A 23,626-nucleotide genomic window follows, 5' to 3' on the forward strand; every position below is an offset into this window, starting at 1 on the left:
ATCTCCAGAGTGGTAAGTAAGCCTATTTTATAAATCATATAACTAACCTTACCTGATTAGACACTATCAAAGCATCCGTTCGATCATCAGAGAGAATTAATTCCCTGTTCTTGCAAGCATTGTTCGTGATATCATGTCCATTCCAGCGACTGGTGCTGGAGTTGAGCGTCTGCTTAACTCTGCTCGGGATGTATGTCACTACCGCCGGGGGTCGTTGAACCCAGAGACTATTCGTGATATTATGTTATACATGTGTACAACAAGATTCGATATTAAGGAGGAGCAGCGGCTGATTCTCCAAGAGTATCTTTAGATCTTGACTTCATGAGATAGCAGCTTCGGCAGAAGCACTTGATGTCCAGACACATACCTTGGAGGCTATCAGTGATAATGAGGAATTTTAGTATAGAACTTCCTAAAAGCCCGTAATTATAGTTAAATAATTTAATAGTACTTTGGGGTACTTATAGAGGTTTAATATTATATAAAGATTTTTCTGGGGAATTTTAAAATCTTTAGTATTAATACTTTAACTATTAAATTATATTTATTGTCCCTTTACTTTTAATTATAGTAAATTTAATTATAAGCTTTAATTTGGCTGATTAACTCGCCTTTATATAATTAATTATTAAATTACCAAATAATGCCCCCGAATCAGGGCCTTTTAGCTAATCTTTAACTATTATTATTGGGTATATGGCTAGTATTATAGAAATATATATACTTTATTTTATGATTTTATAATAGCCTCATCCCCTAAACATTTATGAAGTTTTTATAAAATTTGGTATTTATTTATTATAAAATTTATATTATAATTTTTCTTAATTGAACAAGGCTTTTATACTGATGGCTTAAAGATTAGTAGAATTTTTAAAAATAATATTTTAAAATATATAGGGGCAATAGCAGTCTTAATAGATTATAGGATTATATTTATAGTTTATATGAAAACAAAATATAAATATACAGTTTTTACGGTTAAATTTCCAGGCATTATTTTAATTTTATAATTGGTTAAGGATTACCCATTATAATACGGCCCTCTAAAAGTGAATATTAATAATTAAAGGGTTTTTAAGAATTCGATTTCCCTGTATATCGGTTTTAGGTAATATTTTATCCAAGAAATTATTGAATTGCTAGCCGTTAGATGTGCTAAAGAATCTGGAAATGTAATATTTTATTAAATTTTTCTATATTTAGAGATATTATGTAACGAAATGGTGCTAAATGGGATTTGATAAGGACACCACAGTTTTTTACTAACTTTTAACGGCACCACAACTGATTATCTAATATTAGTTGTTATGTAATCTCACCACAACCGAATTCCATGTAATTAAATAAATTGATAGTTTATTAATTTTTCTATGATAAAGATGCCTCAAATTGCTTTAAAAATTGATTAAATTTATTATACTTTACATAACCTGATAGTATGCCCAATTTCTCCGCAATTTGAGCACTTGGAAGGTGCTTTTATTTCTTGCCTGTTGCAGCTGCAATCGGAGTTCCCTTTTCCATACCTAATTCATCCGAATTTCCACTCTTTTTGTCTGATCTTTTTGCCTTCGGTATAGGCAGTTGAGGTTCGAGTAATAATAGATACTTAGAGAGATTGTCTGGTACTATATTTTGCCTCCAAAAGGGATGAATATCTGCTAATGGAATAGGCTGCTTTACCTCTAGTTGCCGTGCGATTTGGTGGGCACATGGAAGACCTATTGTCCTAGTGAAACCGTTAGAACACTGTGGTAAAGGGGCAAGGGGTGTAACTCTCTTAGCAATATCCACTTGATTATAAGATTAAGTGAATAGCATGAGGTTCTCCTATTAATATTTGAATATAGGAAGGACTGAGAAGATAAGACTATTCAATTGGTTATTTTTAACCTCATGTATTAGAGTATCAATCTGCTTATGAATTGCATGCCTCACTCAGCCTTAGACAGTTAGTATATTGCCAGTCGAGGCCTGTATATACTTAAGAAAGGCATGTAAACCCTCTACACGCGAGATTGATGAATTACCAAGATGAAGATATTGATTTGTCTAACAGCGAATTATCTTTTCTTTATAGATTAGCCATATCTTTTTAATATATCGTAAGGCGTAGGGGGATACTGATTGATATTTCTTCTTAAAATCCAATAATTTTGCTTCATATTTATCCTCTATTAGTAAATCTAACAAGATTCTACTAGCTAGAGAGAAATTTATTCCATGTTTTATTAGTTTTAAAGCATTCTTCTTTTACTTTTGCGGCTATATTCTTGTTAATATGCCATAGACAAAGTAAATGCGGATACTGTAGATAATTATCACGTAATGTAGCTAATAGAGCAAGATCTCGGTCAGTACAAAAGACTAGTAATTAAAATATCAAGGATTCAAGCCATGAAAAGAAAGTTTTTAATGTCTATTTATATGACTCTTCCTGCTCATTTTGCATAAAGCAAAAGCTAACACTAAATGTTGTATTTGATGGTAAAACACCTATTCTATAGAGTAATGGCATTTCATAGCGATTCACTTTATAGATGCAATCCAAAATAAATACCCTACTATACTTATTAGCGTAATGGATTGATTATAAGTGAGTATACATAAACAATGTAATACGTTCCTCTATATCTTGTTTAAATGTAAACTTCCAGTTATGAATAAGTAGCTGCTCTTGAAGATATTGAATTGGCGTACACCCAGCAAGCTGTTCACGCAAAAGGGCTGTTCTAAGGTTATATAAATTCTTGATATAATTAACAGAGTAGGATCGCTCTTTTTAATTACGCTAATAATCTGCCGGGGAGGGATACCTTCATCGAGCTAATTACAGATAGTAGTTTGTTGCTCTGGGGTAATTGTACGCGCGGCTGGATGGGCAATTAGATTGTTTTGAAGCTCATGGGAATGCTCTAAATTTTTCACTCTGATACGCCATCTACTATCGGCTTGAGAGCCTTTTAAATGGACGTATCTATAGAGCCGAAAGCTGCATCCAATTCGCCGCGTTTTGCTCCATCTGGTGTATTGATCCTGTCGGTATACTCACCTCCACGATCACAACCAATAGTGATATTCTTGCCAGGATTAGATCGAATTGTAGTGATAACATAGCCCTGAGATAAGGCGTAGTGATAGAGGACTGCAAGCATCTCGTCTCGGGAGTCGTATACTTGATCAAATGGGGTTACCATGGTAGAAAGTGAGTGGTAAATTGAGTCAAATTTCTATTCAAATAGTGAGTCAAATAGTGAGTCAAATAGGAAGTCAAAAATTTTGATAGATTTAAGAGGGAAACACAATATAATATTAATAATAAGTAGGTGCATACTGTTGCTATAGTAATTAGTTAGCAATGGAATGGCATGAGGGTGTAAAGTTGTGGTGAGATTATCTAATAATAAATATTAGATAATCAGTTTTGTGGTGCCGTTAGTAAAAAACTGTGGTGTCCTTATCAATTCCCGTGCTAAATGAATTATTAAATAAAAATAGTTAAATTTTTTAATTCAATAATTTACTTTAAATTTAGCCATAATATCCACCTATGTTCCACGATAGGGGCATGCATATGTTAAATAATATATTAAAAAGGAGTAGAAAATAATTAGTAGTATGTAGATTATAATAGCTTTTTACGATAGTAATTCTTAGAGTTTAACCAGTAAAGCAAAACTTTAATATAATATAGTAGGCTAATAATCCTAAAAGTAGGTATTTTATTTTAAATTTAGATAGATAAAATAGACCCTATTGACTTTTTAGTTACAATTAAATGCGCAGGCTCCGCCCTTTATCTACATAAAACTATAAAATAATTTATATTTTATTTTATTGTACCCGCGGCACCCGTACGAGGCCACGCTGAAGTTTGCCGTGGTAGTATAGTATACTAAGTTAATCTATAGAATTATTAAAGTCCTAGTTGATCCCTATAAGCCTTGATTGCGCAGATATATACTTAACTGTCAGCCCTCGCAGAGGTAGTCTGTTAGGGTCCTCTAATATCTGTTATCTTGGTTAGCTATTTTAATCTATAAGTCTTCGTATCCTGCCTAGTTAAGCCTATTGTAGCCCCGTAAAGCCTACTGTTTAAAGAGTCTCTAAGTATACCGCTAGGTCATCGCGAAATTATAGTTTTAGATGTAGGTAGTAGTAAGGGATGCAGGTGGTTAGGGAAAAGATTCTTTTAATAGTTATTTTTTCAAGTGTGCTTTTAATGATTAATTATAATTATTATAGCCCTCGTCCTTTATTATTATCTTTGCGCCAAGATTATTTTAAAGACTCTATCTTATTATTTCTTTGTTATTCTTTTGTAGATCTTTTCCGGTAAGACTTTCATTCTAATAATCTCTAATACTTTTTTTTACTTGGCTTTCCTCTATAACCTATAGCCGGGCTATTACCTATAGGTAAAGAAGTCATCCGGTAGCTAATAAAAATATCGTTATTTATAGTGTGTTTAGAATTGACTAGAATATTCCGGCTTGATTATGGGTAAATACTATAATTAGGCCCTTAAAGTTTAATCTTTTAAGACTTTATAATGGTTATAATCCAATAATAAAAAATTACTATTTTTAGAAGTATAACTAATTTACGGTTTATATAAAAAAAAGTAGATATAAAACCGGTTAAAACTCATATTTTAGTCAAGATAACTGTAATGTTTCATATTATTCAAAATGATATAAAAAACTTCGCCAGTTTTGCCAGAGGCCCTGCTACACGCTTAGGCCCAAAAAAACTAGTTTAAACCAAAGATAACTACTAACTTATCAATATCTCTAACTTTTAAAGGCCCTTGAAGTGCTTTTGTAGTCTCAACACCCGAAAAAGGTATAGATATATAGAAAACTTTAACAAAACCTTTAAACATTTACTACAATATCCAATAACGTAAATTCAAAAATATTACTATAATCCTAAAAAGAATTAATATTAGTTTCTTAACCTTTAAACATTCTAAATCTATTATTTAATTATTCAGTAAATTAAAATATTTTTTTTAAACAGTTCTTCCTGATCATTAACTGAATTGAAACATTTATAGATGTTAAGTTTTTAATTTTTTTAAAACTTTTTTATTTTCGTATCTATATTTGCGAGAAACGATAAGAAAACGATCTCAGTATAAAAAAGACAGAAAATAAAAATTTTATATTATAATAATGAGAGCAGAGAGTTTATTTCTTACACTAAAATTATGTAAAAAATAAATATTGAAAAAATTTTAATTAAAGCTAAATAATATAATAAAATAATTATAATTTTTTTATAGACTTCGCTACTACAAAAATTTTAGATTGTGATAAAGAAAAAAGTATATATTTAAAAATCAGTTATTAAAAAAAAATTTAATTAAGAAAATGTGTTGTTATAATGTATGAAGTCTAGATCAAAATATTTAACATAAATAAATAAATTCGTAAACAACAAATCACACACGTTAATACTGTCCTCTGCCAGCGCAGAGGCAGCCGGGTACGCGATAATTGCAGTACAGGAACTAGTGACCCGAACCGACAGACACGCAACCTACTGCAAGTCGAGCTTACCTTTTATCCCAGTCCATCTGACAAACTGACACGCGCGGGTATACTTCCTCATCAAGAAGACGCTGCCAAAACACTCGTGGGAGGTAAAACATATATCCCCACACATAGTGACGATAACCGTGATAACCAGCGACAAGAACAAAATCACTGTCACAAACGTATACAACCCTCCCATCTTAGCAGCGAGATGGGACCCCGACAGCCCCCCTGCTGTATCTACCGGAAATACTCCGGCGACCAACCGCCTACGTCCTAGTAGGCGACATGAACCTCTACCACCCACCCCATGTGGTTACTACCAAACGAAACCAAAGTTAGCAAGATGGTAGAAGTCCTAATAGAGATGACTGCAGAGGCGGGATTCACCCTCATAACACCCCCTAGCACAACTACCTAGAGAAGATACCCTAATAGTCCACACAGGTCGGCCCTAGACCTGGCATTTGTTTCGGAAGAGCTCGAACAAATGGTAACAAAGTGTGGAATTGAGGAAGGCCTACACCATGGCTCGGATCACTACCCGGCCAGCACAGAACTACATATACAAGCGCCTCCTTGGGTCTTTTCCCTCCCTCCCTCTAGGGGCCGGGCGTGCCTCTGGTTTGAAGGCCGTAGCCCTTTTTCTGAATATAGTTATTGTCTTCTCCGTATGATCAATTGCGTAAAGAATAGACCTATTAACGATAGCTATATTAATTCTTTCTTTCTTTTATCAGTATTTGAGGCAATCTTTTATTTCTGTCTTATAGTTTTTCTATAGTTTGCGTATCTTGCCTTTGCCTTATCATTTTTTGTATAGTACGTTTCAGTATCGTATTTTCTAGCTATACAGTATCTATATTATTGAACAATTTTATATATTCTTTCAATGTACCTGTATCAGTAGCAATTAAAGTACTCTATAATTATACAAATTAAATTAAAGAATTTGACTGTTTTAATCGTATTATTTATTATTGGTTTTTTTAATTATTAGGAATTTAGTTCCTTCCAGTATATTTAAATCTAAAATAAAAACGTTATAGATTTTTTTTAGACTTAGAACATATTTTTTTAAGCAAATTTTATAAAAGTTTTAATATTTTCAATTTATTTATTTATATTAAAGATTTTACTCTAGACTCTGTACATTATAACAGTACAATTTTTCAGTTAAAAAATAATATTTTTTCTGATAAAAGATTTTTAAAGATATACCTTTTTCTTTATTATAATCTAAAATTTTGATAGTAGAGGAGTCCGTAAAAATGTTATAATTATTTTATTATATTATTTAGCTTTAATAATATTCTTTAAATATATATTTTTTAAAATTTACTATTTATTTTTTAAATAATTTTAGTATAAGTAAACCCTCTGCTCTCATTATTATAATATAAAATTTTTATTTTCTTTCTTTTTTTTACTAGGATAATTTTCTTGCTATTTCTCGCAAATACAGACATGAGAATAAAAAAGTTTTTAAAAAAATTAAAAACTTGACATTTATAAATTTTTCAATTCAGTTAATGATCAGGACGAACTATAAAAAAATATATTTTTAATTTACTAAATAACTGACTAATATCAATTCTTTTCAAAATCTTAATAATATTTTTTGAATTTACGTTATTAGATATTGTAATAAGTGTTTAAAAGTTTTATTAAAATTTACTGTATTTCTATACCTTTCTCGGGCGTTAAGACTATGACAGCACTTCAGAAACCTTTAAAAATTAGAAAGATTGATAAGTTAGTAATTCTCTTTAGTTTGAGCTAGTTTTCTTTGGGCCTAGGCGTGTAGCAGGGCCTCTGGCAAAACCGGCGACGTTTTTTTGTCGGGGTCCCTATATAGTACGTTGACTGAATGACCTGTTGGTCATTCATTGAGCCTTTTTGGTATGTAGTGCAGTGGTAAAAGTCAACGGACCGGTTCCTTATATTTTTTTAATTTATTTAAATAATTATTCTTAATCATTTACTATTTAAGGTTTTTTATATTAAAGTACTTAAAAGTTTTCATATAATTTTATTAAAGCGCTTAACTAGAGGTAGATAATATTAAATTTATTTAATAGCAGGATTAATTAATATTAATCTATAATATTATTAATACCACTTAAGAACGGCTTACTATATCAATCAACAAATTAGTTAATATATTAAATATTTTTAGCCGCAATTTAGTATATTTTTAGGGAAATTAACAGGATAGAAAGTAACGTTATTTATAAATAGAAAAAAAATTTCATCTTTGGGATTAAATGGGGTTTCCAGCTATAAGGGTCAATTTAAAAGAAATAGATGTTTGTACGCAAGTCTTTAGTTGTAAGGCACTAACCTCAAGAAACGTAGGTATTGTCAACCCCTAGGATCCGTCTAAGCTGCGCTAAGCCTGCTACCGTAGATAAGTTCAAGCACTGGTGATCAACAGGTTGATCCTGAGTCCTGGGTGGGTGATACTTAACCTGAGAGCCCGTAGCTCTACCAACTGGAACTAGTGTAAAGTGTCTCGGTGATCCTTACTAAGGATCCTGAATGCAGCAAAGATAGAAGTAAGGCCAGGTTAGTACGTATACCTTCCTGTAATAGTGATAGGCGAATCTAATAGCAGTAACAAGTTACTATCAAAGATGTAGTTGTTATTGAACACAAAGAACTAAACAAAAACTATCTAACAAGTGGGTGAATGAGCGTCCTTATATAGTCCTCCTAGAGTATACCATCCTGTATACCTTATAGGTCTGCGGTATACCATTTGGTCTACAACATACCCGATAGTATATCGTATACCATATGGTGCCGGCATACCATATTACGTGATCCATGTTTTCTCCGTAGCGTCATCAGCCTCGGGCCGCTGTTGTCCTATCGTTTCTGCCTCGCGGCTCTTAGTGTTGCAAGGGTCCGTAACAGGTATGTATTGACGAAGAATAAGCTGCACTTCATGCAGCTTGTTCTGAGGGAAGCTCCTAATTACGCGTACTATCTGTGGTCACGTCACAGGTGTCACGTGACGCAAGATACCGGAATCCCTGACATTAGTAATATATATGTAGCTTTTAAAATTATATAAAGACGTATTAGAATTACTGCGGGCCACTTATTTGGAAAAAAAAAATTAAATATTGCTTTATATAATGAGGCAAGCGATAAAAAAAAGAAAACCAAAAAGATTAAATATTGTTCTATACAGTGAGGCAAGCGATAGAGAGGAAGGAGATGAAAGAGGTTAAATATCGCTCTGCGCAGCGAGGCGAGCGGTAGAGAGGAAGGAGGTGAAAGAGGTTCACTGTGTAACGGCTGACTCCTTACGTCACCTGGATGTTTGCCTTGTTTGCTTCGTTTGTTGTGTTTGTTGTGTTTCCTGCGTTTGTCTTCTCCGCGGGGTTGAGATTCACGTCGCCTGGCTCCTTTCCTTTCTTCTTCCCTCTTCATGTTTTGTTATTCTCGTTGTCAGATACCTAGGTTAGATTAGATGAATATGACGATCCTAGATTGAGCCCATCACACAGTGGCTCGGGCGAGCTTGGGGAGGTCCAACGAGGCCCAGTTGCGCCGTGGGCATTCGGGTGTAAGGCACTGACCTCAAGAAATGTAGGTATGCATTGACGAAGAATAAGCTGCATCAGAATAGCAACATCGATAAAGTCCGTGGCTGCGGCCACTAGCCAGAGAGTGTATCAGCCCATGACAATTCCTGCCTACTAGAAAGTTCTCTAAACTAAACTAGGCAGGCGGTCAGTCTTGACGGAGCTCAGGAGGTGATAACCTTGATCCCCTTTATAATATATTAAAATTTTCACAAAATCTAAAAACTAAAAATATAGTTACGGTACGGTGGCTTGTCACTTATTGTACGTATGTACAGTACATAGGTCAGTATAATCTGGTGACTGGGCAATACCATGTAAATTTTGTATCTACCTCGGCCAAGAGCAGCTACTTACACGGGTTCTCAACTGCAACAACAACTCAGTCATACCTGGATTTTTTGATACATATCTTTACCGTCCACTAATATTTTTTTTTATGATTTCATCTACCAGTTTGATATAATTACAGTAAGCTTGCCTTTACGTTTATCACATCTCAATTGGGCAATACAAAAAGCCCCTCTGGGTAGTAAGGAGAACGCGAAGGACAAGTACCTACTACTGGACATGCTTGCTACGGTACCTAGTACTTATCATAGCAACGTGGCCTTTTTCAACACCAACCACCCTATAATAATAACCTTTCATTAAACCATTGACTTTCCCTACTGTCTCTACAACTGAGGAAACACTAGAATTCGCAACCCAGTCACGTCATCCCTAAAAACATCGCAATTACACTACTTCTCTACTACCAGTCTCGAGTGAACGATTTTACTCCAATCACAATATGGTGTGTTATTATCACTACCACCCTACCCTGCTTCATATTCGTTATCTAACTTCTATGCGATAGGCACAAACTCCACAACAGCGCAAGGCGAATGACAAATACGCGAAAAGTGAGGCTGCAAAGCGAGGCAAAGGAGCAACAACAACAGTCCGGCCGAAACAGAGCACAAAATCCCCAGTGTCTGCTGGCTGGGTGGGTAAGTCGGCGGGGAGTCGGGTTCCATGACCATTGCGGCTAATGATATTTCAGTACTTCTTGCATTTGTGATTTTTGGTGGATTGGCCTTTGAACTCCTAAGGATTGTTCCAGAGATTTGGTCAACTATTGTCTCGATGTTTAATCGCCTGGCTTTCTAGGCCCGACTAAATACCACGGGAACAAGTCGTGGAGTAATTATCACGGAAGCTTCTCGGAACTTTAGCTACTCCTGGGGCTATCAGTGTAATGTGCAAGCTCCGCTAAGTTGCAGGGCCTGCCTGCCCTGCCTTCCCTGGACGAAGGGTCCTTCTGTATTATTTGGTGTTCTGTTGGTAGTATTTGTTCGATTGTTATGTTGAGAAAGTAATCCAGAACTTGGATGGAGTATGGGTTGGTAAAACTAATGCAAACAATCATGTTCGCTTCTTTACATTTCCATGCTGTCTTTGATCACAATTGCTCGCCAATATCTAAACAGTGCTTGAACAAAGAATATCCTAATTAAGGCCAATGCTAAATGTCATGTCTAGTGAAAGCTGTCTTGATATATTCTAGCTGGGCTGGTGTCTTTTTGACCGGCTCTTCACTTTCTTTTTAACCTTTGGTGAATGCGCCCTGTTGGCATCAAGACCCCCAACTAGACCATCTCCATGTGGTAGGCTAGCAGTCCCCGCGGGTCCACTAGAGATCGGCCTTTTCACTCTCTTCTTCTTCTTGACCAATGTTCCTTCTGTAGGAAACTCATCTGTATGAACTCGTTCGGAAGCTCTTTGCATCTCGAGCCGTAGTTTCTCAACTCGCTGCATGGCTATTGACATTTCTGCATCGTGTGCGCTCGATCCAGCAGGTGGTCGGCTGTTTGAATGTGCATCGCCCACTTTTTCAGGAAGACGCCCCAGGCCACTGGAGTCAACCTGAAGTAGTGATCTCTTGGTTTTGCTTGCCCCATCAAGATTCTCGGTAGGCAAGGTGTCCTCTTGTCCAATAGTTTCGTCGGACACGATCGTATATTTCTTACCCTCTGGTTCGATTTTTTTCCGATAATTGCGAGCACTTAGATCTGAAGCACGTGAGGCCTCTCCATTTAGCTTCAGGTCAATGATAGGAATTGCATCAATGTCCAAATCAGCGCCCCTAGATGCGGCGAAGGTTTGGTGGAGCGGTGTAGAGGTACTAGAGATCTCATCTTCTGTGCTAATATAGAACGGATCATCAATGTTTCCCTCCCTGCGTCCCACTCTTCGCTTTGCCACACTGACTGCCCCCCCCACTGGACTGTTAGGGTCCTGATAGGAAGCAGTGAATTGCGAAGTCAAGAAATTGAGCTCGTCTGGTTGTTTGTTTGGCATCGCTGAGTCATTCATGTAGTAGAAATTCTGGAAGGCCAAAGGTGCACCTAATTCAGAACAGTGATCTGCACGATGGTCAAAAATGGCGTGAAGGTTGTTGTTGAACGGCTGGTCCATCAACAGGTGTTCTGGTTGAGGCACTTTTTTCTGAGCATTAGCAGCAACTGGATTCAACTCGAGGCCATCAAATAAGCTCGGAATCATGGAGGACAGCAAAAACGGGATCTCGCTAGGTCCATAGCAATCTGACCGTATTGCATCTGCTGCCAGGCGCATCACCTCCAAAAATTCAATAGCCCTTTCCTGGACGTCTAAATCCGGATGAGCTGCCAGAGTTTCCAGAAAAACCAGGATTCTCGCCAGTAAAAGAGAAATTTCGCCCTGATTCCTGGCATCCCAGCTTCCACAATGTGCTCGAATTATGCCCACGAGAATTTTTGGAAGAGCCTGTACGACAAGACAAAGCGTTCTCGACGACTGGAGGGCAGTGGAAATATCAATCAATGATAATAAAGTTTGGTGAGGCGAGGCGAGGCACTCTGCAAATTCACCGATTACCCAAATAAAAGGTCCTAAAATGCCATCGGCCGCATCAGACAACTCCGAGCAAATATTCTTCATATTGTCATCCAGGAGTAAAGATTCTGCAGCTCTAGTGGCGTCCGCACGAACATCTCTAACACGAACGGCTACATTGCGCATCTCAGATCCAATTCGTGAAGCGACGTTTTCCCCGATATCATTTGTAGCCTCCTGGTAAGCTCCATGGCCCAGCAAGTGACCACGATTGAGCGGAGGTGCTAGCTCGACTAGTTTTACTAGGACCTCCACATACCACTCGAAGTCCGATAGCTCGGCATAATTGTTGTGAGAGCATATGTCGAGAATCCGATGTAAGACTTCGACTCTATAATCGAGAGGTAAGATAAACGGTGCCTTCCGGGAACTTGGGCTATCTGGACCTTCGCTTGGCACAATGTTCGAAGGCCCACTTTCGGCCATTCGGCGTGCATCAACGAGTTGATCAATGAGTCGGGTTATTACCGACTGTAGGCAATCGCTCCTCACCATTCGGGCGGCAAGTTCAAGAGCCTGTAGCCTTATTGAAATATCTGGATCGTCCAGACAATCCATGATGACATCTTGATGTGTCGATACCAAATCGGGGTATGAACCCACGATTCGATTATAAGCAAGTAGTGCAACATATTTCACTTTTAACAATCTCGTCAGCGTCGTTAGATACCACAATCAGGTAACTCACAATTCGGATCAGAATCTGTAACTATCATCCCTCTGAGCTTGCCAACGCAGAGTCCAGCAATTTCTTCTCTCCCATCAAGTCCACTGTCGTCTTCCAGAATACCCCCCTGTATGATTCCATTGATGCATTCGTAAAGTAATGACATGGCAGTCGTCGTTTGAATAATACTTATTAACGGGCGAATGAGCTTACGTATCAGGCGTGGCTCCAAGGGAGTTAAAATCGCAAACTGTATTTACTTTCAGCGCAGGACAAAGAAGAAGAGTACACCAAGCCTTACCAATTTGATTATTTTGATTGCCATCCAATTATTGCCCCCGTCCACGAGTAATTCAAAGAATCGCGGTGCAAGTGGAAGGAAGTCATGGGGTCTTCTCCATCCTAACTCGCAGACGACATTGATTACCGCTGTGGTGACACTACTTTCTTCTTGCTCATCCGTCAAGCGATCCATTAGTTTGGGCCACGCCAATTTCAATGCCTCCGGATAAACCAACGCGAGTCTATAAAGACACACACTTGCCTTTTTGCGAACAACAGCGTGGGAATGCGAAAGGCGCGGCAGCACATCCGGGAGTAAAGACATTGCCAGAGAGGGGGTGATTATGTTCGGTAGAGTGATCAAAGGCAGCGCCATATTCGAAATATTCGAAGATGCCAAATCCTGTAGTATAGGTGTCAGACAAATAGTCGGCCAGGAACGTAATGCTGGTCCAAACCTTCTTCAGTAAATTTGTGGCTAGCATCAGTACTTCTGTATCTGGTCTGAAGCTCTGAACGGCAGCTAAGTAGCCAGCTCTTTTCTGCAAATACTTCGTGGACGACATAACCTCCAGCACGTGAAACGAAGCCCAAGACATATCATACCCAAACATCTCCAAGTATATCAATTTTAGCAGTGCGGTAGCCTTCTTATCTACGGAGGTCAGTTGCTAGCTAGAACTGGGCTATCCGTTATACACGTACCCATGTCCTGCTGCTTGATTTCGGCCTTACACTCTCGTAGGCTATCCTGCACATAGTCCTCCTCTGTCCCCTTATGGGTTCGTAGGCCTTTAATAAGGTCGTAGAGGGATTTTTCGAACCTAGTCACTCTATGATCAGGTAAAAGTGGCGATGAGCATCAGGGAAGACCGCTCACATTGTTACTTGACCTTTGTTCTTCGGTTCACAGGCAAGTGTATTTTCTTGATTGATCTTCTTCCATCGAGAGACAAGCTTACTGACTTATCTTTGCCTCCGTTGATCAAACGACTGCCACAAGACCAGACCAAGTGTGATATTTCCTCGAAAGCTGGAATAGCATGTGAGATACAGGCGTGCTCTGAGTAGGTACCGGACTCGAAAGCGGGCCACGGTTAGTTAGTGGAGAAGGTTAATCATCATGAAAGCCCGCCAGAGGGGCGGAGTACGGAGTAGGTGTCTAAAGTACCCCGTATTCCATGCGCCCAAGGGAGGCACGGGTCCGGGGCAGTAAAGCCCCATCAGAAGCTCCGTAACCCAACCTCATATCCTCCATCAAGCGTACGCTGGTCTTGGTGTGTTGCATTGGTTTCTCCAGTCTGCGGGCATTGACTGCTAAAAATGGCGTATCCTGCTTCTGAGTCCCATATCACTCACAGTCAAAGCCTGATTGCCACTCTTCACTTTGCGCAGCAGGCCCCTCTAATCTTGAACCAGAAAACCCATCTGGGCGAGAACCCCTTATTTTCTCTCATTTCCAAGAAGGAAGCATTCGATGAATATGGCACAATCGAGCAACTGTTCTTTTCTTGCCTGCAATCTGGCGATGATAAATCAGCTCTGTTGTGCCTTGATCAGCTAACACTACGTTTCGGATCGTCAAATGAAAGGGTAATGGGACTTACGGGGCTTTACGAAGAAGCAGTGGCCGAGAATCAGTCTGGCCTTGAAACATGTCTGCAGAAATATGATAACCTGCTCTCAGAAAACCCGGTCAACCTGGTCTGTATGAGTACCTTGGTCATCAACAGCGTTGCTAACGTTGATCCTATAGCCCATTCTAAAGCGCCGAGTCACCCTCTTAAAGTCACTGGGCAGACCTGCCCTTGCAATTACTAGCTTGATAGATTTCTTGAAGGCTGTCCCTACGGATGCGGAGGCGTGGTGTGAACTAGCCGAGTTATATCAGTCCCAAGGGTTGTCCTCACAAGCAGTATTTAGCCTTGAGGAGGCTTTATTGATAGCACCTAATGCCTGGAACGTATGACCGACCCATGGCCGCTCTTTTCAGCCCTTCGTAATGATTAACACTGTTTAGATTCATGCTCGACTGGGCGAATTGCTGTATATCGACGCATGTTCATCAGCCACAGAAGATTCTACTCGGGGCTTATACCGATCGACGCAGTACTTTTGCAGAAGCATTGAGCTTTGTCAAGATTATCTAAGAGGTCTTTACGGCTTGACTCTGGTAGGTGACGGTCTGGTTTTCTAGCTTTACGAGTTCTCTATCTCCATACTGAACACCACCCCCAACCCCCCGGTCCCGAGCTGTTGCTTGGTCCTGATCTTAGTTGGTCCTGTCTATGACGTTCCGCTGACGTTCATTCAGGTTACTTCGACTTTGCTTGGGAGAGATTCTGTGAAAGATGATTCAGAAGGGGCCCAGCCAATCACGGTAGAAGACGGCCCGCCATCAAAAGACACTGTCCGGAGATTGAATATCTTTGCAAAACGAGGACTAGAGGCTGTTCTCAGTAAAAGACCAATGGACCATACTCTTTGGGATTACGCCCAAGGCGAGCTCATTGCGGCGAAAGAATTGATAAGTAGGATGTCGGAATCCGGTTAAGGAAGTAGGCAATCACCATTGTTCGGTCACTGTGTCAAACCACTCAGTGTAGAGTGATACTTATGTTATGTAGTCAAACCTCTCATTCTGAGAATTCGTGATACTGCCAGCACTGATGCCCGTGGATAGCTGGTCATAGTTAACGACAAAGAAATTACATAATACACTGAGACACAATCTAGTTTACCAACAGGTATCTACGTTTTTAATATTGAAAAAACCAAAAAAAAAAAAAAAAAAATTCAGTTTCAGGGCTCTGTACGGAGTGTTCTAAATTTACTATGATTGGTGGTAGGAAAGCATGCCTAGACTAAGGTGCTCATTTATGATTTGCATGCATGACGATAGATAATAAGACTGGCGTGAAACCTCAATTGCACCGAGCACTAGAGCACAATACTTTCACAGGCGCAGAGTAGGTACTCAGTACATATGTGAATGGCAATTCGATAGTTGCTCTTTTTTTTTTTTGTCTCGCGTTCCATGAAGGTGGGCGAGAGTTAATTGTTGATTGGGCACTTGGGCAGCAGAGTCGTACCTACCTAAAGTAGGTTTGAATGGAATGGAAGGTGCCAGCTCAGTCTGAGCGAAAAGGGAAGTCGTTTAGCGGCAACAACAAGGGTTTTTTTTTTTGGTTTTGGAAAATAGCAATAACAATAACAACAACAATAATTAAAATAGATAAATAATAAGGAAGAGAGACAGAGAGAAAATAGGAAGCGACAAACCCCGACCAATTTGCAACAATCAACAATACCTAAATCCCGAACTACTATTAATAACTATTGACAATATACCTTATTCCTCGTTGCCGTGCCCAAACTCCACCATACGCCCAACCATCATTGTCTGCCAGTCTGGTTAGGCAGGCAACTAGTAATGTACCCCCCTCTCCCTCTCTCTCCCCTTTCCTTGAGATTTCCTCCCGTCCCTCCCCATCTCTTCTTCTTTCCTCTTCTTTTTCCAGGATTTCACCAGCGTGGTTTCCCTTGTGTGGCCTAATCCTCTTTGCCACAGAATTACCGTCTGCAATATATTTACCAACTTCAACGCTATTTGCGTGTGTTGAACCGAAAATTTCGGCCGACTCCTGATCCGCGTTCCCGGTCAATTGATTTCCATCAACGCTAACTTTAGTGATCTTACTCGGACACTCAAAACGCCTATGAACCCCGCTCGTTTGGGTCTCACAGAATAGAAAGAGCATTTATCATATCTGGTAACGGCGCCGATTCCATTCCGAGAAGCGCAGGGCGTCGTCTTGATCAGTTTATGGGGGTGCTTCTACCCCGCCCTAATTCTGCTCACTGAAGCGCACTGTGCCATAAAGCAATTCATCGGCACTGCCATACTGCTCCTCTACTCGGGTGATTCAAAACATCCAATGCGAAGGCTTTGATTGCATGAATTACCTCCATGACGTGTGTGAAATGCCACAGTTTTGTCCTTGCCTCGTCTAATTATGAACCAGGTTTAATATCACCATTGGGCCAAGCCCACATGGCTCGGATCATTCTTCTTTTTCTGACGAAGAGGATTCGTCCGGTGTGCAAGTATCCCCGCCGTCCGATTCAGGAAGTCATGACTACCAGGACCCATATGATGAATGGGCACACCTACCTTACCCCGACGAATTGAAACCATCCGATTCCGCCTCTCGACCTAGGACGTCACATCGAACCCGTAGTCGCAACCAGATCCATGGCTCGTCATCGGGCCGTCGTCACTCCCGCCCGAGACGTCACATCATACAGGAACGAGAGCAATATCCCCGTCAACCTCGTCGCCACCCTTCCCCAGAGTCACCAGAAAGTGTGGATTCGGCGGATGAGTATGGGGCCCCTTACGGTCGGACCTCTCACGACCGGCGATTCTGGCCACCTTTGGCTCAAGGACCAGGCTATCCTAACAACACTTCTCCCGGCCCTTCTTATATGTATCCAAATGGAGCTGCACCGCATGCTCCCTTCGTACACCCAGGCGGTTTTCACCAACCATCTGATCAGCTTATAAGATTGGGTCATCATGGTCAGGCCAACCAACCAACCTCGTACGGAAACTCCATGTATCCATATCACCATCACCAACTACAACAGTCCCACGGTCCTAGCATACCACCTTTCTACCTGGAGCACCACCCTGGGCACCACCCACACCACCCGCCGTCTTCTCATAACCGAGCAGACGGGCACAGTCCAGGCCAGCATCCTGTGCCACACCCCCATGCTTTTCAATCGCACAGTCCATCCCCTTACGGGGGCCCTCCATTGAGCCCGCACGAACTCATCCCCTACCAACAGGGAGGGTACTATCAACTCAGGGAGCCCTACAACATGGTTTCCGGGATGATGCCGCCTTACTTCAACCCGTATCCCCGCGTACCATCTCCGAGCCAGGTCGAATCAAGTGGATCCCCTCCACCGGCACCTGTCGATGCAGCGAAGGATGAGGCTATTGCAAGACTCGAGAAGTTAATATTGGAGGAAAGAACGGAACGGGAGGCACGAGAGGCACGAGAAGCTGCCCGGCAAGCCGCAATAGAACAAGAAGCCGCTGAGCAAGCCGCACGAGAAGAGCGAGCCGCGCATGAGAAAAGGATTGTCGAGGAAGCAGCCGCAAAAGCGAGAGCTGAGGCAGAGCAAAAGGCAGCCGAGGAAGCAGCGAAAGCGAAACTGGAAGCTGAGGAAGCGGCGGCGGCGGCGGTGGCAGAGGCGGCGGCGGCAGCCACTGAGGCAGCCAACCAAGCAGCAGCAGAAGCTGTTGCTGCAGCCACGGCAGCAGCTTCAAGCAAACCCGTCTCCGAGAAGAAAAAGCCTATCAAATTCAAGGATGCTGTTGGCAGGAAGTTCAGTTTTCCGTTTGAGTTGTGTTGCACTTGGCAGGTAAGACCTAGCTCCTGACTTGCAGAGTCTAGTTGTGTATCTAACAGCTGTCTCAAGGGCATGGAAGAGCTTATACGACAAGCATTTCTTCACATTGAAGTCATTGGTCCTCATGTTGCTGAAGGACACTATGATTTAATTGGCCCCAATGGTGATATTATACTCCCACAGGTCTGGGAAACCGTTATAGAGCCAGACTGGGCGATAACCATGCACATGTGGCCAATCCCCGAAAAACCGAAAACCCCTGAGCCTCCGCCGCCTCCAGAACCTCCTGCCTCAGAAGAACCGGCTGTCGTTGATGTGCCAGTTGCGCCCGAAGATGCGGATGTTGCTGCTGTGGCAGAGGAGACCAAAAAGAAACCAGACCCAGCAGGTACGCGTTTATTGCTCTGTATCTTTCGGAATCAGCTTGTTCAGATTGTTTTCGTACGATCCCAGGTTGCGTATAATCCGTTAACGTGTTTTTATAGGCACAAAAAAGCCGCGAGCAAAGGCTCCTGACCCTGGCGCTTTTGCTATGTGGATGGTCGGTAGTAACCGTTTGAAATTAAACAAGGCTTTAAAAGTGGGAAAAAAGCCTAGGGTGATACAGCAACACGCGAATAATTGTCGCGTGATGTGACAGTTGGGCTCTCGATCTTTAGCAGTTGTCTTCCATTGGCGCGCATTCCCCGAATCCACCCACAAACCTTGCTTCCAAGGTGCGATGATTCCTAAGCGCGCGTTCTCCCAAATCATAGACATCTGAAATGAGGACGCGTGTGGCTGAATTTTCAGCATAGTGGAATGGGCGCTTGTGTTCCGATAAATCAGGATGTTGAACGAGACGCCCGAGACAATAAGCTAAGAGCTATAGAACCACTGTCTTGAGCTTCCCTAGGGGGGCATGGCTTTTCCTCTCGCATGTCGGGATCGGTTTCTCATGCCTCAGAGAAAGATAAGTATACATGATTCAGAATTATTTTTTGTTTGATTCAGCGCCAGGAGCATTATTGGGGGTTGTTTGTTCGCTAAAACTTCGAGGGTGGGAGTTCTACTATGTGAAATGAATAGTTCGAAACTCATGTTTTTTTATTTGCATCAATAGAGTTTTTAGTAATATTCCACATGTATATACGTTTACTTAGATACGGATGATTTCAAGATTACATTCACATAAGCATGCTCCCTAGACCAAGTATTTGTAGACTAGTCATAACGTGTGGTCACTGCCGAGTGTTGTCCAAACAGGATTAAGATCACTGAGGCAGAAGAGGTTTCCAGTTGATCTTTGTATCGGGGGTATCGTCCAAAATGCTGCCAGATCCATGCACTGCATCTTCTCCCGAATCAAGACCACTGGATTGCGAACTGCTCCCGTGCTGTTGTCCAATGGCCGTGGCAAGTAAGACTGGCTTTCGTGGAATAGGGGGAATGGCCTTCGTATTGCGTGATTGGCTCCTGTGCATAGCAGCCATGTCTTCACGTTCCGGTCTCTCCAAATAACTTCCACTCCTCGTGCCGCTGCCTGACCTTGGCCGGTTTGTGAGTTTTGAGACATTCCTCCTTGGAAGCGGTAGAGGTCTGGATGTAGATCCACCTTGCTGAAGTCCAACGACCCAGTCGGGGTTGCTATCTGATGAGAAAGGGTTGGACCTACGGTAGCGGTTAAGAATATATCCATCATTAGGGGGCTTCACGTTCGACTTCACGGGGTCACCTTGTATCACAATGCTAGTTAGAACCCGAGGTACGAAAACAAATAAAGAGGCAGTGAGTGAGTTTTGGAAATGATATCTTCGAAGCAAAAGGCTTACCGTGATTTAACCACCACTTCTGATGGTCTGAACTGGCCGGCGGAAGCCCCAGCGTAACAGAATCAAAGTTTGCAAGTTCCTCGTCATTTAGCTTCAGTCTTTCCCCAAGACCAGTCACTATATCACCTTTGTTGCTCCGTTTCTGATGGTAAAGAGTGTGTCTAAGCTCGCTCTTTGCATTTTCATCAATGGTGCTGATTTCGCAAAGGAAGGTGGCCCAAACTGGGCGATGGTCTGAAAATCGTAGACCCGCAGCATTGTAATTTACCTGGTGGAGGGTTGTTCCTCTCCAGAGCACCCTGTCACACCAAGCTGGTATGCGCGCTTTTTCTCTGCGTTTATTTAGTCAAGAAACTCCCCTTTTGTCTGCAAGGAGTGTAGTCTTACGACGTGTCATAGTCATCTCGTCCAATATCATATTTGTAAGTAGGAGGGAAGGAAATGGGCCCTTCCGTATAGAACTGGAAAGCCCGCCCGCTGACCATTTGTAGGTTCAACTACCAAGAAATCAGTGAGCAGATTAATCTTGCTTAAGATGAATAGTGGAAGTCAGCAGGATACCTGGTCATTGTCATAAAGCTTTTGGTAATCTCGCTGCCGCACAAGCTCCCTAACATTGTGATTGTCGAGGCCGATTCGATAATTGAAATCTCCTAGCCATATTATGGCATCGTGGTCATCAATTGATCTATTTCTCTGGAATCTCAGCCCGTGACATATGGTTTCATAGTCCCTGTTTCTTTCATCATAATTGGCAAACCCCGCAGCGAGATGCGCGGTAACAAAGCAGATTCGAGTGTTGGAATACTCCAGGCGAATGGCACAGCCTCCCTTGTTGCCGGCTATTCCGGAAAGACCTGTCTGGAGACGGGAGTGAGACAAATCGCAGTAGACCAAACGTTATCACTCACCTTCTTCACACTCCCCTCGACATTTTTTATCTCCTTCAGAACATCTTCTCTCACAAATACGACCAGGGCAGCGCCAACTAGTTGGCCACTTCGTAAAAGAACATATTTCGCAGTTCCCCTGGACCTCGCAGAGCTATTCAGACATTTCCCAACCGCGGCCTCCCAGGTTTTACGAGTGGATGGGTCAGTGGACATTATTTGTTGGGGACTCAACGTAACTATTTCCTGGAATCCAACAGCGAATATCATGGGGTCGTTGGTTTCAAGCTCTGGCAATAACCATGCTGCTAAATCGACATCTGCTCCCAGGTGCCGGCCATTCACATTGAACGTTCCAGTCCAAATCTTGATCGATTTGGTAAAAGTGTATTCTGACGCCCGCCGGTTTAGTTCGGTCGAAACCAAGTCGTTAATCGGGTCAAAAAGATGCACCGTTCCTTGGTCCGTAAGACGTCCCAACAAAAGATCGATCGTTTTTTGCCGCGCTTTGTCTGAAAAGTTGTTGATATAAAGTCGAGTAGCGGTTTTGCGAGCATCTGCAAGTGCGCCAGCAAGTGACATCTTTCCATGACGTGTGAAAGAACTTTTCAGAGCTCCTGTACCGGCATATATCTTAGACAGTGCGTCTCCATTATCAGCCCAAAGAGTCGAATGCCTGAGCTGTATATCAGGGCCCAAGTTCGCTCCCTGTTGGAGGAAAAAAGATTCAAGGGCCATTGAACTAATGATGTTTTGCACATGGTTAGTCCTATCAAGACAATCCAAGCAGTTAGTCCGAAAGACACCCTCCTGTTGGAGAACGGTAGAAGAGCCCATAGGCATTGCCTGGCTTTCATTCGAGGATCTTATTGCAGAGCCATTCTCGGACAAGAAGAATGCAAAGCCATCCATAGAATGTGAGATCTCATGTTTGACAAGGGTGCTAGCTGCATAGCCCAGCGGGCCACGGGTTTCTGCATGAAAATCAAACTCCGTAGCACGTAGGAGTGTGTGGTCTGAGAAGCTACCCAGCCCTCTCCTTTGGTTGAGGGGGCTTTTCCTGATATGCTCTCGGTATTTCGCCGAAAGATCTGATTCTGCGGGCTTCAGTTCACTGAGGAGATTAACAACATGAATTGCACCATATTCTAATTCAAGCCCCTCAAAATGCTTGTCAAATGCGTGCTGCGTTGCCTCGCTAGATCGGGTCACGTCGATTTTCTGCTGGCCGGGAAGAAATCCCGTTGCCTGTTCCCAAAATATTGGCACTGATCCACGAACCTGGACATAAGAGAACGTGATGCCAGGCGGCGTCCAGAACACTGTTTCGGTCTCAACATAATTTGCGACATTGCCATCATCGTCGATGCCGCGGGAGTTGAACCTTGTCCCAGCACGTCGAGAAGACTGTCGTGATATTATGCTTAGCGTAGAAGGGTAATGAGTTTTTAATTGAGGCAAGATAGGGACGGATGCCGGAATGGTTAAGGTACTGGCGAAACCCCTTATCACACAGGTCAGGATCTGACAAGAATCAAGCTGCTGTTTTTCGGAGGGCGATAGATGACTCCTAAAAAGAAGAAGAGGGTGGATCATGTACGAATTCCAGAGCATGTCTTCATCGAGGGACTCAATGTCGAAAGTTGCCGACTTGTCCGAGCTGACAATATGTCAGCTAGGCTTGAACACTTGCGCATTTCGTTTCGCCCTCATCTCACCGGTCCTGTAGCCTGTCTGTCAAGTTGAAATCAAGGCTATAGTAGAAGCTGCCGTCACTGAGAAGCTTTTTCAGAGCTAGAAAGGGATGTTCCGCAACCAGCTCTTTGGCGTCCAGGCCAGCGATATGGGATAGGTCGTCAGTGGTAGGGGACGATCCCATCTCGGGTTCAAAGCCATCCTCATATTCTGAGTGGTTCAGGCAGACTGTCGCAATTAGAACACACCCCTTCAGGCAATTTTGGAAAATCTTACAGAAATCCACGTTGTCAATTCGGGAAATATTCTCCCCGGGCCTGATCGTTGCGGCTTTGGAACGGGCAGTGACAACGGAAAGAAAAACCTCGTCTCCAAGAGTAATCAATCCAAGAGTACCGTACCCATCGCCTAGTCTTCGATAGCTGCTCAACTCTACGTCTGACTGACTAACAAATTCAACTAAACAACGTGGTTGATCGGTTCGCCGTTGGGTGCTGGGTTTGGAGATTGTAGAGCTATGCTTGAAAATTAGAACGTAGTCGCTAGTGGCCAAAGCTAGAGTACGTTCAGGGTAATTTCGCGAAAGGATTCGCAAGCTAGACATTGTTGAAGGACAAGGAATTGACCATGTTTGAGCAGTCTGGGGTGAGAATGATTAAACTTGTACTCCGTACGGAGGACATAGTAAACAACACATGGAAGCTTCCTAGGTTGCTTTCGAGCGGGCAGTCAGCCGTTTCCGGTGTATGCGGGAGTCCACCGCCTTGGTTAGACCTCTAGTTACCGGTACATACAT

At 41.9% G+C, this 23,626-nt stretch overlaps 4 protein-coding genes across 4 annotated transcripts; 2 read left to right on the plus strand and 2 right to left on the minus strand.

The window, feature by feature from the left end:
• Positions 1 to 9,935: 9,935 nt before the first annotated feature.
• KD926_005705 (RAMP4 family protein) lies at positions 9,936 to 10,294 on the plus strand (the record flags this gene model as incomplete). The annotated part of the gene is made up of 3 exons (XM_053098887.1): positions 9,936 to 9,938; positions 10,002 to 10,134; positions 10,188 to 10,294. The coding sequence occupies 3 exons, from the start codon at positions 9,936 to 9,938 to the stop codon at positions 10,292 to 10,294; spliced, it is 243 nt and encodes an 80-aa protein (XP_052957186.1).
• A 393-nt stretch (positions 10,295 to 10,687) lies between these two features.
• On the minus strand, positions 10,688 to 13,956 carry KD926_005706 (putative AP-3 complex subunit delta; the record flags this gene model as incomplete). Its single annotated transcript, XM_053098888.1, has 6 exons — positions 10,688 to 12,699; positions 12,750 to 12,855; positions 13,030 to 13,413; positions 13,469 to 13,665; positions 13,716 to 13,843; positions 13,922 to 13,956. 6 exons carry the CDS (start codon positions 13,954 to 13,956, stop codon positions 10,688 to 10,690), a joined length of 2,862 nt encoding a protein of 953 aa, XP_052957187.1.
• A 377-nt stretch (positions 13,957 to 14,333) lies between these two features.
• KD926_005707 (uncharacterized protein) lies at positions 14,334 to 19,071 on the plus strand (the record flags this gene model as incomplete). The annotated part of the gene is made up of 7 exons (XM_053098889.1): positions 14,334 to 14,714; positions 14,767 to 14,973; positions 15,031 to 15,183; positions 15,325 to 15,548; positions 17,036 to 18,446; positions 18,504 to 18,822; positions 18,920 to 19,071. The coding sequence occupies 7 exons, from the start codon at positions 14,334 to 14,336 to the stop codon at positions 19,069 to 19,071; spliced, it is 2,847 nt and encodes a 948-aa protein (XP_052957188.1).
• Positions 19,072 to 19,687: 616 nt separating this feature from the next.
• Positions 19,688 to 23,434, minus strand: KD926_005708 (SacI domain and endonuclease/exonuclease/phosphatase family protein; the record flags this gene model as incomplete). Its single annotated transcript, XM_053098890.1, has 6 exons — positions 19,688 to 20,148; positions 20,246 to 20,479; positions 20,962 to 21,106; positions 21,157 to 22,795; positions 22,854 to 23,058; positions 23,107 to 23,434. The coding sequence occupies 6 exons, from the start codon at positions 23,432 to 23,434 to the stop codon at positions 19,688 to 19,690; spliced, it is 3,012 nt and encodes a 1,003-aa protein (XP_052957189.1).
• Positions 23,435 to 23,626: the final 192 nt, after the last annotated feature.

This window comes from Aspergillus affinis (genome assembly GCF_023601865.1).
Source record: "Aspergillus affinis strain CMG 70 chromosome Unknown NODE_29_length_302309_cov_84_903329, whole genome shotgun sequence".
Taxonomy (NCBI): domain Eukaryota; kingdom Fungi; phylum Ascomycota; class Eurotiomycetes; order Eurotiales; family Aspergillaceae; genus Aspergillus; species Aspergillus affinis.